Source organism: Mauremys mutica, chromosome 1 (assembly GCF_020497125.1).
Source record: "Mauremys mutica isolate MM-2020 ecotype Southern chromosome 1, ASM2049712v1, whole genome shotgun sequence".
Taxonomy (NCBI): domain Eukaryota; kingdom Metazoa; phylum Chordata; order Testudines; family Geoemydidae; genus Mauremys; species Mauremys mutica.
Genome location: NC_059072.1, coordinates 358893342 through 358910606, shown reverse-complemented (window position 1 = coordinate 358910606; position 17265 = coordinate 358893342). Strand labels below are relative to the sequence as shown.

Genomic DNA, 17265 nt, shown 5'->3' with positions numbered 1-17265 from the left:
CATGCTGGTGTAAATATAAAATGGTCCCACACAAATCGGAGCCACTCCGGATTTACAGCAGTGTAACTGAGCAGAATGTGGCTCTTTATGAGTGAACTATTTAATAACTTGGGAAAAGGGCATTATGGGAATGGGAAGTGCTCAGAATTCAAGAAACGGCAACGATAACACAACCTGAATTCTGCCCCCTTTGTATGAATTTCTTAGTCTTTAATGATGTGATTGCAAATTATTCCTCAGTTAACACAACCTCAAACATTCTTTTCTACCACCTTAGACACACACACGTGTGGTAACACCGTGTAATACTCTTTTCTCCCGTGTTTACTTGCACCACTTTTGGCATCACACCAGTCCAGTCTGCATCTCTTTGGTGACTTAGACTCTTTTGTAAAATTCACTTCTATGCGAGGTCTGTTTTTACACAAATTTCAGCAGCAGCAGCCGCCATGGTCTCCCTGATTTCTTTTCAACCAGCAGCAGAGCCTTCCTGCTGTAATATCGATGCAGGGGAGCTTTCCCCAGGCAAATGACTGGTAATCAAATGCTGCAGCCTCATCTGCACAGGGCTCTACTGCAATTCGTTTATTACCAAGTGAGTTTCCATTTCCGGGGACTTTTTAAAATCCCCAACCTGTTTTAAAAACCTGTTTTAAAAACATTGCAATTATTTTGCACACAAAGTGAATGAGATGCAGGTAGCTACGTGCGGGTCCAAAGAGTTGTCTGTGGGGAGCTATTGGAACCCACACTCAAACCTGTCTAAACTGTGCGCAGAGAGAACAAGGTGGGGGAGGGTCTATCTTTTATTGGGCCAACTTCTGTCGGCGAGAGAGAGGGCAGGTTCTGGGCCACACAGAGCTCTGTGTCTCTCTCTCTCACCAACAGAGGTTGGTCCAGTAAAGATATTTCCTCACTCACCTGGCCTCTCAAATAGCCTGGGACCAATCCGGTTATGACAACAGAGCATAAACTGTGTACGTTTATCAACAGGCCTCGTTCCTAAGCTGTGTCCATGAGGCACTGACTGCTCACACGCTGCTACTGGCTCTTCTCTTTGGTTCCGGCTCTCAGTAGCTAATAATACAGAAATATTTTCTTATTACGTTTCCATGTAAGCAACGGCTGGCAACTAGTTGCCACAGGGCTATTATGTGCTTCCCAGGGACAGGGGAAATGGTCCATGCGATCCTGGATGGGAGTGGAGGAGCCCACCCAACAACGGCTCTGTCTCAGATGCCGTGTAAAGGTTTGGGAACCTATAGCAAAGCGCGGGGCCTTGGGCAGACGTGCGTTCATGCCCCCAGGGCAGGCCAGAAAGGCCCTGGCCCTTTACAGCTGGGAGCTGTGGTTGCGGGGCCCATGAGAAGGGCGAACATGTGACCGAGGGGACAGCAGAGATAAGACTCCCTGCCTTTGAGGCACAAGGGCCAGGCGGGAGAGAGGCAGAGTTAGGGAAGGAATTTTCTGCCCAGGCCAAGGGGAGTGAGCCCAAACAGGCCAAAGGGATGGGCTATTTCTGAACTTCCTGCTTCCCAAGGGCAGGAACTGCTTCTCCCGATTGTGAGGGTCTAATACAGTGGGTGCGGAGTCCCATGGGGGAGGGGGAGGTGCATTCATAAGGAGAGAGTGAAGCAGTGGACACAAGGAGAAACTGGCTCTAGGACAGCACCCCGGTACAGCATCTTGTGTGCAACATGCATCTGAAGGTGCTTTATTATACACGGCAAGACGTGGTACAATGCCAGGAACCAGTGGGGGTATCAGCGCTGCCCAGGAATAATTTAATGCCAGGAACAGAGAGGCTGAGAAATGAAGTGGTTTTGCAGACACAGGATGAAGGACGTTCATGGCCGTCCCAGCCAGCTGGCTCTGGCATCTGCACACGCACTGTCCCGTTGCAGTCAGGGGGAGCTGTGCTTGCGTACACCAGCTGCAGACCCGGCTCAAAGAACTCTAAGCTCACCTAGTTTATTACCCTGCGGGCTCCATTCTTTCTACAATCAAGTCTCAGAGAGAAAAATATCTGGACATTTCCCCAGTAGTGACGTTGAAATAGGTTGCCTTAAACTGCAAACCGCACAAAGTGAACCTGGTAACTGTGCTTTGAAATGTTTCTTGGCCTGTGAGACTGAAATTCTCAGAGCGTTTAGGGATAGGGGATTTATCCTCGGGCCTAGAGCACAAAGTCTATATGACGCTTAAGCACTGGAGGACTTTGCTTCCCTCATTGTTTAATGAGTTTAAGTCCGTACACTGGGAATTCGGAGACCTGTGTTCTATTTCCCATTCTGTAGCTGACCACGTCCCCGCTCTGTGCCTCAGTTTCCCCACCTGTACAGTTAAGGAGAACAATACTTCCCCTCCTTTGTGAAAGATTTTAAGATCTCTGCCTAAAAAGCACTATAGACGAGCAGTTATTAAAGTATTACGATCATTGCAACTTCATTAGGCAGACAGATAAATATTGAGAAATTTTATAAGTGCCTGTATACAACTGCTAGAAGTCTAAATACTAGGTGGATGAACTTGAGTGCCCGGTATTAAATGATGATATTGCTATAAATAGGCATCGTAGAAATTCGGTGGAATGATAATAATCAATGGCACATGGTAATACTTGGGTACAAAATATATTGGAATGACAGAGCAGGTTGTGCTGGTGGCGTGTGAAAGAAAGCAGAGAGTCAAATATAGTAAAAATCTTAAATGAATCAAACTGTACCATAGAATCTCTATGGATGGAAATGCTATGTTTGAATAATAAGAGTATAGCAGTAGGAATATACTACCGACCACCTGAGCAGGTTGGTGACAGGGATTGTGAAATGCTCCAGGAGAATAGAGAGGCTACACATACAGAAATCTCAATAATAACTGGGGATTTCTACTACCCCCCACCCCATTGACTGGGTACATGTCACTTCAGGACGGGTTGCAGAGATAAAATTTCTAGGCACTATTAAGGACTGCTCCTTGGAGCAGCTAGTCCTGGAACCCACAAGGGGAGAGGCAATTCTTGATTTAATCCTAAATCGTGTATAGGATCAGGTCCAAGAGGTGAATACAGCTGAAATGCTCGGTAATAGCAACCATAATGTAATTAAATTTTACATCCTTGTGGGCGGGAAATACCAAAGGAACCCACCACAGTAGCATTTAACTTCAAAAAAGGGAGCTACAGAATAATGGGGAAGCTAGTTAAACTTCCATTAAAAGGAGAGTGACAGAGATAAAATGCCTGCAAGCTGCATGGAAGTTATTTAAAGACATCATAATAGATGCTCAAACTAAAAATACTAATAAATTCTTAAAAAAAAAAAACCTAATAAAAACATATGAGGAGAGATTAAAAAGACTAGGAGTGTTCAGCACAGAAAAGAGATGGCAAAGGGGGAGAATATGGGGGGATATGGTAGAGCCCTATTAACTCATGACTGGTGCGGAGAAAGTGAATCAGGAAGTGTTATTTACTCCTTCACATAACCAAAGAACTAGGAGTCACCCAATGAAATTAATAGGCAGCAGGTTTAAAACAAACAAAAGGCAGTATTTCTTCACACAGTGCACAGTCAACCTGTGAAATAGGTTCACTGGGGATGTTGTGAAGGCCAAGAGTTTAAATGGGTTCAAAAAGAGAATTAGATAAGTCCATGGAGGATTGGTCCATCAGTGGCTATTAGCTAAGATGCTCAGGGATGCAACCCCATGCTCTGGGTCTCCCTGTAGCTCTGACTGCCAGAAGCTGGGACTGGACAACACTCAAGGGATGGATCACTCGAAATTGGCCTGTTTTGTTCATTCCCTCTATAGCACCTGGCACTGGCCGCTGTTGGAAGACAGGATACTGGGCTAGATGGACCATTGGTCTGACCCAGTAAGGCCGTTCTTATATTCTTATTACAGTTGTCATCTACACACACTGACCTCCGTTAACTCCCAGGAGATGCAGGTTTTCATCGCATAATGCAGGACAAAAGGCCCCTACAAACAGGAAGTCCATCTAGAAGATGGCTGCTACAGCCCAGGGTGCGTGAAACCCTACCTCCTCCATGGGGCAGCCCCACAACTAACACTGCTCCAAAAGTGATGGATGAGGCCTGGGGAGAGTGCTGATTCAGTGCTCCCACAAGGCTCAGCCATCACCCGCCCCTGCCCAGAAGGAGATGCTCTTTACACCCTTCTAAGGCATAGGGGTGACCCCATTTGTGACCCCATCTCAGGGTTCTACTGAACCTTCCATTTCTCTTGCATTTAAATCCTTCTGGGCTGTCGAATAAAGCCATTCAGACATTGGGTTAGTTGTTGTTTCAGGTCCCCAAAACTGGAACTGGGGGTACAGTTGTGGTCCAGCTCTGAGGGGAAGCAGCAGTGAGAAGAGCATAGAGAAAAGGTCCTTGTGCGCAGCTTGAGCAAATCCTGGGAGAGCTGTAGAAAAGACGGCCATTATGAACTGGTTCCTGCGGTGAATGAAGCCGGGGAGGCCCAGGAGCTGGTGAAGGCCGGGGTGACGGGGCTGTAATTCTCCGTATGGGAGAAGGCAGACAGGGGCATTCTGCATGCACTGGGGTCCAGAGAGGAACAACCTGCAGCGACAAAGCGTTTTCATTGCCGACACGAACCTGCTGTGTGGTTTCAATTCCAGCCTCCGAAATGGTCCTGGAAACCGGCCGTGCGCCATGTCATGCTACAATCACTCCACCCCCTCCAGCTTCCTCCTAATGGGCATTCCCGGGCTGGAGGCCACCCACTTCTGGATCGCCTTCCCGTTCTGTGCCATGTACGTTGTGGCCCTGCTGGGGAACTTCACCCTCCTCTTTGTGATCATGACAGAGCCGAGTCTGCACTTGCCCATGTACTACTTCCTCTGCATGCTGTCCGGCATTGACCTGGTGCTCACCACCTCCACCGTGCCCAAGATCCTGAGCATCTTCTGGTTCCGCTCCCACGAAATCGGCTTTGAGTGTTGCGTGGTCCAGATGTTCTTCATCCACAGCTTCTCTGCCATGGAGTCGGGGGTGCTGCTGGCCATGGCCTTCGACCGCTACGTCGCCATCTGCAAGCCATTGCGCTACACCACCATCCTCACCAACGCCGTCATCGCCAAGATCGGGTTGGCCGTCTTTGTGCGGGGCATTGGCCTGTTGACCCCCTTGATGTGCATGGTCAGCCGACTGCCGTACTGTGGGCCCAGGGTCATCTCCCACTCCTACTGCGAGCACATGGCCTTGGTGAAGCTGGCCTATGGGGACATCACGCCCAACTATGTCTACGGGATAACGGCCGTGACCATTATGGTGGGCTCAGACTCCATCTTCATCGCCATCTCCTACATCCAGATCCTCCGGGCCGTCCTCAGACTTTCTTCCAGGGACGCGTGCCTGAAATCCTTGAGCACCTGCGGCTCCCACATGTGCATCATCCTGGTCTCCTACACCCCGCTGTTCTCCTTCTACACGCAGCGCTGGGGCCAGAACATCCCCACACACATCCACATCTTGCTGGCAGACCTCTACCTCTTGGTGCCACCCATGCTGAACCCCATCATATACGGCCTGAAGACCAAGCAGATCAGGGGCCGGGTGCTGAGGCCATTCAAAGAGATCCAGGCTGGGCTTTGACCCCCGCTAGCGTTGGATGCTGAACCACGATGAGTGAGACGCAGAAGGCTCAGATAGGCACCCAGAGCTTCCAATTCTGATCTAAAAGGAACCTTGGAGACCCTCAGGCTGGAAATCCCACAAGAAGATGTTCTCTCATGAAAGTTCTGGTGCTTCCTTCCTTCCAGATAGGTTGACAATCCTGGCCAAGACCCGAAAGAACAGAATCGCCATGAACACAAGTAATTATTTTTAGCAGAAGTTAATTCTGACCTAAGCTGGGGGATGAAAGTTTAGATCATTGCTTATTTTACCCATATCACTGGCTCATATTTAACAGTGAAAATCAACAATGCTCCTTTTCCCAACAGTACCCGGTATAAGACTGATCCCACCTCAGAGGCCAAGTTCTACACATTAATCTATCCCTCCATCCCTCCACCCAACCATCTAGCATCAATCTGCATATCTACCTATCTGTTAGCCTTGAATGGCTGCCCAAGTGTGGCGGCTGCTGACTCCAACTAGCACCTGTGTTCAAGCACAGAATTCCCTCTGGATGTATATTGTATTTTTCCACCATAGCTTGCGACTTTACTTGAGCAGTTACAGAAAAACTTAACTCGGCTGTGTTCTGAGAGGAAGGCTAAAAAACATCACCCTACATTGCTATGGGGTGTTTTTTTTAGTGAATCTCAGCCCTGCAAGTTACTCAGAAGCTATTTTAAAAATTCTTAACAATGTCCTGACAGTCTCCTTCTTCCACTTGTAATGTCACCTTGTCTCAAACTTTTTGATCACCTGCTCTTTGTGTCTTCCTCACCATTATGTCTGTTTTGTGACACTGTTAAAGACCATTTTAAGCTTCCTGGACATTCTATACCAGATTTTCACTCCATGCATCTGAAGAAGTGGGTTTTTATCCATGATCACTTATGCCCAAATAAATCTGTTACTCTTTAAGGTGCCACCGGACTCCTTGTCATTTTAAGAGAGAAACCGTATATGCACAATCACAAAAGCAATGAAAAATGAAATGATTAAAACGTGCCATTTGGAAATTGTGGGAATACTGATTGTATACAAGGCCCATTGCACTATCCCTTGTTATTATTATTCATTAATATTGGTATTTGCACAGGGTGTCTCAGCAGAGCTCACAATGGATATGGAAAGGGGTGAAACCAAAGCTGGAATTAGAAGGTATGAGAAAGCCTTTGTCTCTCTGCCACCCCCCAGCGCTGCACACCAGTATCTGAGCACACTCCTACTCAGTGGATTTAAGAGTCACTTTCCAAGCCCCCATTGAGGTGAACAAAAATCCATTCATCCTCCCTGGGCAGGTTCTCCCTTCTCTAGCCCTCATCGCTGCTGCTGTATGAGATGCAGGACTCCATTTTAACTATGATGAATATCATCAGCTATTCCTGCGGGATTTAGGCCAGACAAATGGAAATAGCACCAGACCTGCTCTTCCTCATGCGTCTGTCACATAGAAACCAGCGCTAGGAAAATGAGGCTTTTTGGAAGTGGAAATGCTCCGCCTGTAACACACACGAGAGTAACCCGGGGCACTCAGAACCTGTCTTCCCTGACATCATTATTGTCTCCACTGGTTTTCTACTGTCCATCCAACGGCATGTTTAATTTTTGATGGATGGTAACATGATGGGACACTCCTGTCAATCCAGGTTGGGACAACTGATGTGCCTTGAGAATGGGGGCTCAGGAGAGCTGCCTACCATCGGGGAGGGAGGGTATTTCTGTCCAGGTGGAATCCTTATAAATTGCTCTAAAATATACATTATTCCAAAGATTTTCATGTCTAGAATGTTCTTGACTGTCTGCGGAGGGGGAAGGGCCTCTGGTACAGCTCTCTAATCAGTTCTGGTTATGGAGAAAGCTGCAGAAGGAAAAGGAGGATACTGATTCCTGCATGTATCTTGTGCTTAATGAAAGAGGACGTTCCCATCACTGGATGGGTCAGAAAGTACTGTGGTTTTATAATTGGAGATATACCAATCTCCTAGAACTGGAAGGAACCTTACAAGGTCATTGAGTCCAGCCCCCTGCTTTCACTAGCAGGACCAATTTTTGCCCCAGATCCCTAAGTGGCCCCTTCAAGGATTGAGCTCATAACCCTGGGTTTAGCAGGCCAACACTCAAACCACTGAACTATCCCTCCCCCTGGATACAGCCTGGCCCTGGGAACTAAGTGCTGGTGGGAGAACCCCAGGTTCGTTAAGTGGATCCCCAATCCCAACCTACATTCCTGAGAATACCCTGCTTGACTCCTACTAGGCCCAGACCCCTTGGTTCCCTCCCACAAGCCCTGAGGAGGCAGGAGTTAGCGCCAGGCAGAAATGCTGCACTCAGCTAAAAACCAACAATTGAATCTGGGCAGAGACGGGCCCTCAGGCAGTGAAAGGGACCATTCAGGGACCCCTGTGTGGAGTCACACACACTGTCCTCTCCTCAGCTCCAGCACAAGTACAGAGTCCCCAGTGCCTCAATATACAGCCTAATACTCACTAATGCGACTGAGAGTATGTCTACACTGGAACATAAACCCGGGCTTGAGCCCAGGCTCAGGGCTAATCCCCCGTTGCATTTACACTTTAATTGCGCCAACTCAGGGCTTCGACCCAGGGTCCCAGGACCCTGCAGGGCTGGAGGGTCCAAGCTCGAGTCAAGCTGGGAACCAGGGTATGAGCCCTATTGCTTTGCAGTATAGCCGCAGCCCTGCTTACCTCATGTCCCAGAAGTCCATTGGAAGTATCCCACAATTCCATAGGACAACTTCCTTAGTCTTCTCTATCCCAAAAATCTACAAGCCACTCTACTGAAAACAGAAGACACCCCCTGACCTTGGACAAACAGCAGCGTTAACCCATTCTCTTCTGATCACCAGTCTGCAAACACACTGTCAGAGAGTCCCTACGCTTATAGAAACTTTTTAATTTTAAGAATAACTGAAATGTACAAACATCAAGAAATGGAACTGTGCACCAACATTGGGTGGATCAGCATTTAACAGTTACAGCAAGTGACAGCTGTACAATGTTAACCCTCGTCCTTTAGTTCAAAAGCTGGCTGTTCTCGCCTTTGCCCTCGGGAGCTGCAGCACAGAGAGGTCAATAGTGGTGTCCCCCAGGGGTCTGTACCGGGGCGAGTGCTGTTCAACATAGTCATAAATGATCTGGGAAAAGGGGTAAACGGTCCCTTCTGACCTTAAAGTCTATGATTCTATGATCTTGGAGTCATTGTGGATAGTTCTCTGAAAACATCCATTCAGTGTGCGGCGGCAGTCAAAAACATGAACAGAACCATTGGGAAAGGGATCGATAATGAGACAGAAAACATTATAATGCCACTATAGAAATCCATGGTATGGCCACCCCTTGAATACTGAAGGAAGTTCTGGTCAAAAAAGCTATATTAGAATTGGAAAAGGTACAGAGAGGGCAACAAAAATGATGAGGGGTCTGGAACGGCTGCTGTATGAGGATGAAAAAAACTGGAACTACTCATCTTAGAAAAGAGACGACTAAGTGGATATATGATGGAAAGCTATAAAATCATGACTGGTGTGGAGACCGTTATTTTCCTCTGCACACAACACAAGAATGAGGAGTCACCCAGTGACATTAATAGGCATCAGGTTTCCAACCAAGGCCATGTCTACACTTGCTTACAGCAGCACAGCTGTGAGATCGCTGTGAGATGCATAGCTACATTATGCTAATAGGAGAGAGCTCTCCCGTTGACGTAATAAAGCCAGCTCAACGAGCGGCAGTAGCTATGTCGATGGGAGAGCGTCTCCCGCTGACAGCGCTGTGCACACGAGCACATATGCCAGCAAAACGTATGTCACTCAGGGGAGTGTTTTTTCACACCCCTGAATGACAAAAGATTTGCTGACATAAGTGCTAATGTAGATATGGCCTAACATAAGGAAGTGCCTCAGACAACACACAGTCAATCTGTGGAACTCACTGCCAGAGGATGTTGTGAAGGCCAAAACTATAAGTGTGTTCAAAAAAGAATTAGACAAGTCCGTGGCGGAAAGGTCCATCAATGGCTATTAGCCAAGATAGTCAGGGACGCAACCTCATGCTCTGGGTGTCCCTCAACATCTGACTGCCAGAAGATGGGAGTGGATGACAGGGGATCACTCAAAATTGCCCTGCTCTGTTCATTTCCTCTGAAGCACCTGGCATTGGCCACTGTCAGAAGACAGGATACGGGGCTAGATGGACCATTGGTCTGACCCAATATGGCCGTTCTTATGTTTTTATGCAGAACATGTCTCTTCAAAAAGGCCTTTCCATCATAAGAATTACCCCAGCACCATCAACATAACGATCCATCCTATCCTCCACCAATAACAAAACACAAAAATCCTTATCCCGAGTGGGGTTCCTATAACCCTAGAAGAGAGATGAGCCAGAGACCTCACGTAGGGACCTCACTACTGTGTGTGCATGGTACTCAGAGGCTGCAGTGTACGGCCGCCCTGTGATAGGGCTGCATATCACTGGGATAAACCTGGATGCCTTTCGGACAGAGAGGCTCTAGCTCACACTGAAGTTATGGGCTTGATGCAAGAATTACGGGATAAATGTCCCTGGTTTGGGCTACGCAGGAGGTCAGACGAGATGATCGTCCTGCTCCATTAAAAGCCACACTTCTGTGTCTAGATAGATAGGAAAGGGGAGTATTTACTGTACTACCAGCCTCACTGCCCACATACCCATAGGCTCCCTGGGTCTCCCATCCAAGCCTGTCCCTTGCGAAGCTGAGATCAGGTGGGATCATAGCACAAGGGGATATGGCTACACACACGTCATGCTTCGCAAATACCATCCAGAGACACATGATGAGAAGGTCCCCAGAGAAATGGCATTATTAGGGGATCCCTAGCACGCGGCAGCTTGCTCAGTGGTCGCAGCACCAGCGATCTAGTGCCCCCTCGGTGTCTGTAGCAATGAGGTCCCTTCCAACCCTGATATTCTATGAATCTAGCCTCCGAACTTTAACCTGGAGAGAGAACCAAAGGAACAGAAGCGTGTCTTGCCAATTTGCAAGTGCTCACATAAAAGACAATGGAATCCCAGTGGGTGCGGCTTGGTGTCTCCTGGGGTTTAATAAGGATGAATTAAATACTCCTGCATTGCGAGGCCTGGCAGATCGGTGAGTGACACAGATTCAGCGTGACCAGAGGAACCTCCAAGGGAGCGGTACATGACTGCTGTAGCCAGGTGAGATTGATGGCTGTGGTGAGAGTTTTGCTTCTGAATGGGATCAGGAGCCTTTCCTTAAATTGTCAGTGTCATGGGACCATCTTTGTGTTCTAGAACTTAGGAGCGGCCAGACTGGGTCAGACCAATGGTCCATCTAGCCCAGTATCCTGTCTTCCCACGGTGGCCAGTGCGTCTATATAGCTCCTACCACAATGGTGCCCTGGACCATGACTGAGGCTCCTAGAAACTAAGGTAATACAGTTATACATAATAAAAATATACTAATCTGCTGTGCCTTGAAAGCAAAGCATGTGCCACTGACCCGCACGTGGTGAGATTCACAGCTCTCTTTGAACATAAGCCTGTATCTTAAAGAACTCATCTCATTGTTAATGTGATTTCTCCTCTGACAAGCGTGTAGGGGAAAACAGCCCATTTTATTCATTGTTCTGTTTTCTGTGTGTATGGTGCCACCTCTGCTCCTGTGGGGTGACGCCCACCTCTGTGCAGAGGACCACCACAAAGTCTAGGTACATGTGTAATACTGACAGACCCCAGTTGTTGGCAGTCGGGATCAAACCAGCGACCTCTGGAGCTCAGCGCATAAGCCTCTACCGCATGAGCTAAAAGCCAACTGGCTGTTAACTAAGGCAGGGCTGCCCAGAGGATTCAGGGGGCCTGGGGCAAAGCAATTTCGGGGGTCCCTTCCATAAAAAAAAGTTGCAATACTATAGAATACTATATTCTCGTGGGGTCCCCTGTGAGGCCCAGGGCAAATTGCCCCACTTCTCCTCCCCTCTCGGTAGCCCTGAACTAAGGCTGTAGAGCAGACTCATTTTATCTTTCAAAGTGGTCACTAGATGGGACAGACCACACCCAGAAAATGTGTGGGTTACATACTTCCCCTAGCTGAGGAAGTGCATCCAGAGAGCTTCAAAGACTTCCCAGTTGAGCCCTGACTTCTAACACTGACAGACCCCACTTCTCTGCAGGCAGGATTGAACCTGGGACTTCTGGAGCCTAGTGCATGAGCCTCTACCGCATGAGCTAAAAGCCACCTGGCTGTTAGCTAACAGTGTAGAGCAGACTCATTTTCTCTCTTTCTAAGTGGGCTCAGTCCCACCAGATGGGACAGAGCACCACACCCAGCAGGGGTGTGGGTTACACATGCATCTAGTCTGAATTCCTGCATAGCACCAGTCAGAAAATTTTTAAATAGAGCTTACATTTTAGGAAGGCAGCCAATCTTCATTTTAAAATTCCACTGATGTGTTCCAATGGTGAGTTACCCTCTGATCGAAACGTGGGCCTGATTTCCAGTCAGAATTTATCTAGCTTCAGCTTCTGCCACTGGATCTTGTCTGCTAGATTAAACAACTCTTCTACTACTAGAAATTGGTGCTTATAGACCATCATGGCACCTCTTAACCTTCTCTTGCATAAGCTTAACAGACTGAATTCCTTCGGAGAGAGACACGGTGTGGGGGGGGGGGAATATCTTTATTGGACAAATTTCTATTGGTGGTGAGATTAATCCCACTGCAAGGCGGGCTTCCCACTCCCCAAATCATTTGTGTGGCTTTTCTCCGAACCTTCTCCAATTTTCCAACGTGCTTTTCAAAATGTGGCTGCCAGAACCGCACACAGTGCTCCGGTGTCAGTCTCAGCAATACCAACCACAGAGGTAAAATCAGCTCCCTACTCCAGCTCTGTAGTCCAGTTTTTCTACCTAGAAGAATCATGTCAGCCGCCACAGCATTGCACCATAAATTCGTGTTCACTTGATGATCCACCACGTCCCTACGTCCTTTTCAAAGTCATTACCTTCCACAATACAGTCTCCCATCCTGTAAGCGTGAGCTATTGTCTTTTTCCTTAGATTCCTGACCTCATATTTGGCTGCATGAATATGAAAGTGTTTACGCTCCACTTACAAGTTGATCCAGATCACGCCATATCAGTGACCTGTTCACATCATTATTTACCACCCAACCAATCTTTGCATCATCAAAATGCTTTTCTCCCAGATCACTGATAAAAATGCATGGGACTTGTGCTGCACAGGTGTGAATTTCACTCCACAGTTGAAAATTTTTTGTCAAAGCAGTTTTCTATCAGAAAATGCCATTTTTGACAAAAATGATTTTTTTGGTGTGAAATCATATCAGTTTTGGTGATGACAGTGATTGCTTGCTCTCCATGTCCACTGAGGGTAGGACAAGGAGTAGTTGGCTTAGTTTTCAGCAAGGGAGATTTAGGTAAGATATTAGGGAAAGCTTTCTAACTATAGCTACAGCTCAATTCTGAACTAGGTTACCTAAGGAGGTTGTAGAATCCCCATCACTGGAGATTTTTAAGAACAGGTTAGACAAACACCTGTCAGGGATGGTCTAGGAATACTTGGTCCTGACTCAGTGAGGGGGTGGAATGGATGAGATGACCTCTTCAGGTACCTTGCAGCCCTACATTTCTATTATGTCTGTGAAATTTTGTTGAGATAAAATTGAGGAATTTTTTTTTCTTAAAATATTAAAACACTTGGACCCTTTTGGAATGAAGCATTTCAAATTTTCATTTCAGAACAACTTTTCTTTCCAAAATTTACTTTAGTTTGTATAAATATCACTTTAAAATTGAAAGGCTGTTTGCCAGAAGCTGGGAAGGGGCGACAGGGGTGGATCACTTGATGATGACCTGTTCTGTTCATTCCCTCTGGGGCACCTGGCATTGGCCACTGTCGGAAGACAGGATACTGTGCTAGATGGACCTTTGGTCTGACCCAGTATGGCCATTCTTATGTTCTTATGGATAAAAAATGTAAATGTAACATTTCAAATTCATAGAAATGAAACATTTGGATTGGCCTACAATGAATTTATTTTTAAAATTTCATTTCACAAGAAAAATTCAAAATTTTGGCTTTTTCTCTTGATTTGGGACCAAAACAAAATCAAAATCTCAAACTTTGTGTCGGGATGGAAAATCTGTTTTCCCACCAGTTCTATTTGAAACATTTCATGACATTTAAACAATAATTAAGTGTCTTTTCTCTTTTTATTCATAGAAAACATACTACTTCAAAATGGCCTTGGCTCCTTCCAACCACACCAACTCCAGCTCATTATCTTTCAGCCTTATGGGCATCCCAGGGCTGGAAGCTTCCCATGTCTGGATGGGGATCCCTTTCTGTTCAATGTACATCATTGCGCTGCTAGGAAACAGCATGATTCTGCTTACTGTCAGGTTAGATCAGACCCTCCATGGACCCATGTACTATTTCCTGTGCATGCTTGCGGTCATTGATTTAGTTATGGCTACTTCTATTGTTCCCAAGATGCTCGGCATATTCTGGCTGAACTCGGTGGAGATTGCTTTCGATGCCTGTTTCACGCAGATGTTCTTTGTTCATTCCGTCACAGCTGCGGAATCAGGGGTGCTCTTGGCGATGGCCTTTGACAGATATGTCGCCATCTGTTACCCTCTGAGGTACCAGGCCATCTTAACGCGCCAAAAGGTGACACAGATAGGCCTGGCCATTCTGCTGAGAGCTGCCCTTTTCATGACTCCCGTCACCTGGATGATGAAGCGCTTACCCTACTGCGGCTCCAACGTGATTGCCCATTCGTACTGCGAGCACATGGCTGTGGTGAAGTTGGCCTGCGCCGATCCCCAAGCCAGCAGTCAGTACTGCGTGGTTGGGTCCACGCTCATAGTCGGGACTGACACAGCCTTCATCTCCGTGTCTTACGGGATGATTCTTCGCGCCGTCCTGCGGCTTGCCGAGAAGGAAGCGCGCCTCAAGGCCATTGGCACCTGCGGATCCCACCTCTGCGTGATGCTGCTTTATTATGTTCCCGGGATGGCCTCCATATACGCGCAGAGCTTTGGCCAGGGTGTGGCTCGCCAGACTCAGGTTCTGCTGGCCGACCTCTACCTCACCCTTCCTCCCATGCTAAACCCAGTCATTTACAGCATGAGGACAAAGCAGGTGCAGGACGCAGTGCTGAAGGTATTTAGGCCCAAGAAGGATCCAGTCTAAGGAGTGTGATCAGTCGTTCACCGGATCTATTCAGCAAGGAGGAGATTCTGCCAACCTCACTCACGCAGAGTAGTGACCATGAAATCACTGGCACTACTGGAGACGTAAGGAGTGTCGCAACGCGAGTGAGCGTAGCAGCATCTGGCTCCTAATAAGAGGCAGTTTCGTCTAATTGTTAGAGCACAAGACTGGGTGTCAAGACTAGGCTCTCTTCCTGGCTCTGACACTAATCTGCTGTGTGAACTTGGGCACATCACTCCACACACAACCCCTTTCTGTGCCTTGGTTTCCCCTCTCAACCCTTTGTCTGTCTCGACTATTTAGACTGTAAATTCTTTGAAAAAGATGTGTCTGTACAGTACCCTACGTAACCAGGCTCTGATCTCTCCTTTCTGCTGCAATACAAACAACTAATAATAACTATCTTCATAATATAAATTAGATTTGGAATCCAGAGCAATGCAGAATCATTCCCTACAGTGTATCTGACAGCTTGTTTAATCCGCTCTAGTTAAGGTCACAGAACAGTGTCCATTGTGATCATCTGTATTCATGGTGCCAGAACTTCAGAGAACATGAACCATTTGCCTGCAATTTTCCAGGAGTGGCATCTGCCTCGAGATGTTGGGGGAAAGGGGTTGTGAAGATTTTGAATGACAAGAGTGCAGCCGTGGTTGAGTTTTGAGGGGCTTCTATTAGCAAAATATTAATAAAGGTTTCCATTAGCAAAATATCAGTCTCAGATTTGTTTTGGTGACAGGCGGGGTGGATCATTCAGAAACAACTGAACTCGTATGCTTGACATTGTCCTGGTTCCGTGCAAGGTACGCGACAATATTTGTATTTCAGTAGGCCCCAGAGGCCCTGATCAGGGTCCAGTTGTGCTATGTGTCTGTAAGAGGGTCAGCCTCCTCCTGAGGACCCCCTCCTGGCCAGGATGATTCTGCAGTGTCTTGCCTCAGTTTCCCCTTCAGCTCAGGTCCCGTTAAGAACTGCACATCACATACCAATGGTAACTAAAACTCTCCCTCTCTGGGCATCCAATTTATTTAGTCTCCACACATGGATCCTCCAGGTCCCAACCCCGGGTCAGTGTTTCTCTCCCCTTGAGCTAGGAGCCCCCAGTCCTCCTTCCCGGAGCTGGGTTCAGCTTGAACTATCCTTTATCCTCTGCAGCACGCACATGCAGCAGCTTCCAGCTGCAGCTCCCCAGGCTTCTGTCCTGCCCAGCGCTCTCAGCCCTACAGAGCTGGAGTCAACCCCTCACTCTCCGTCAGACATCTCCCTTCTATCCTTAGGCCTGGCCTGGCTTTGTTAGTCACATGACCAAAATCATCTGCCCATCTCGGGAGGTGAGCTGACCCTGTAGAGGTAGCCGAAGGCCCCGTTTCCCCTTCAAGGACCAGCTGCCCTGTGACAATGCCCTACACACCCTTGAGAAGAAAAACAGTCCCTGCCGCAAAGTTCTGACGGTCTTGGCACCCCACGAGAGACGCCGCATGGACTTTGGCCATCAGATGCAGATGTTGTGACAGCTGGAAGATAAACCGTGGAACCTGTGCAGAAGGAAGCATTGCCGGCCGCCACGCTGACTTCCTAAATCATTCCCCTGCCGCCTGGGGGATTGCACCTTTCAGCCACATGCCCTTGAGCTGTCGCTTAGCCACACTGTACGGATTGAGCTCTTTCAACCTTTGCTCACAGCGCCCCCCTCACCCTTAGTTACTTCTGTGGCTCCTCTTGCAGCTGCATGTAGATGTGATACCCAACTGAAGGCAATGGGATTCCTGGAATAGCCACTACTGGGTAAAAGTCACCACTTAAGTCCCATTAACTACCTGGTGCCTTGGTCTTGTACTGGTCCCTCTGCATCGGGGTGAATTTCACCCCTAGAGAGGAGTTATATCACACTGCTGCTTCATGATCATGTGTCTCATATCAGTGACTCTCTTCAGAGCTGTGACATGTTGCAAACTCATGTCTGGCTGAGGCCCACTGATGCCCTGGCCTGTCCATCAGCCATCCCTGCTTGCCAGGTTTTCCCCTCCACTCAGTGTGTGTTTCAATGTATTGTCTCCCGGATGAAGCATGTGGGTTACATTGTCTAAGCTGGATCTTGTGGTAGTTCCTGGCTGCATTTCCTAGTCATGGAGGTCCCTCTGCAATCACCAGTCAGCTCCGAGTGCACTCACACCCCAGGAACAGAGATGGCGGTTGGGTTTGAACAGAAACACTGGGGAACCTCTGTCAGTGTAACCCTGAAAAACAAGAGAGAGACACCTGTGGAGCTCGGAACTAAAGGACACAATGGACTGTCATGCTGAAGGGAGAGGGCCAGACACACTGCGGGGAGGTGTGTAGTGGAGCACCAGGTGAGGAGTTA

The 17265-nt window shown here is 47.8% G+C and overlaps 2 protein-coding genes across 2 annotated transcripts; both read left to right on the top strand.

The window, feature by feature from the left end:
• Positions 1–4679: 4679 nt before the first annotated feature.
• Positions 4680–5621, top strand: LOC123362018 (putative olfactory receptor 52P1). The gene has a single exon (XM_045002274.1). The coding sequence runs from the start codon at positions 4680–4682 to the stop codon at positions 5619–5621; it is 942 nt and encodes a 313-aa protein (XP_044858209.1).
• Positions 5622–13964: 8343 nt separating this feature from the next.
• LOC123362011 (olfactory receptor 52I1-like) lies at positions 13965–14882 on the top strand. The gene has a single exon (XM_045002262.1). The coding sequence runs from the start codon at positions 13980–13982 to the stop codon at positions 14880–14882; it is 903 nt and encodes a 300-aa protein (XP_044858197.1). The 5' UTR covers positions 13965–13979.
• Positions 14883–17265: the final 2383 nt, after the last annotated feature.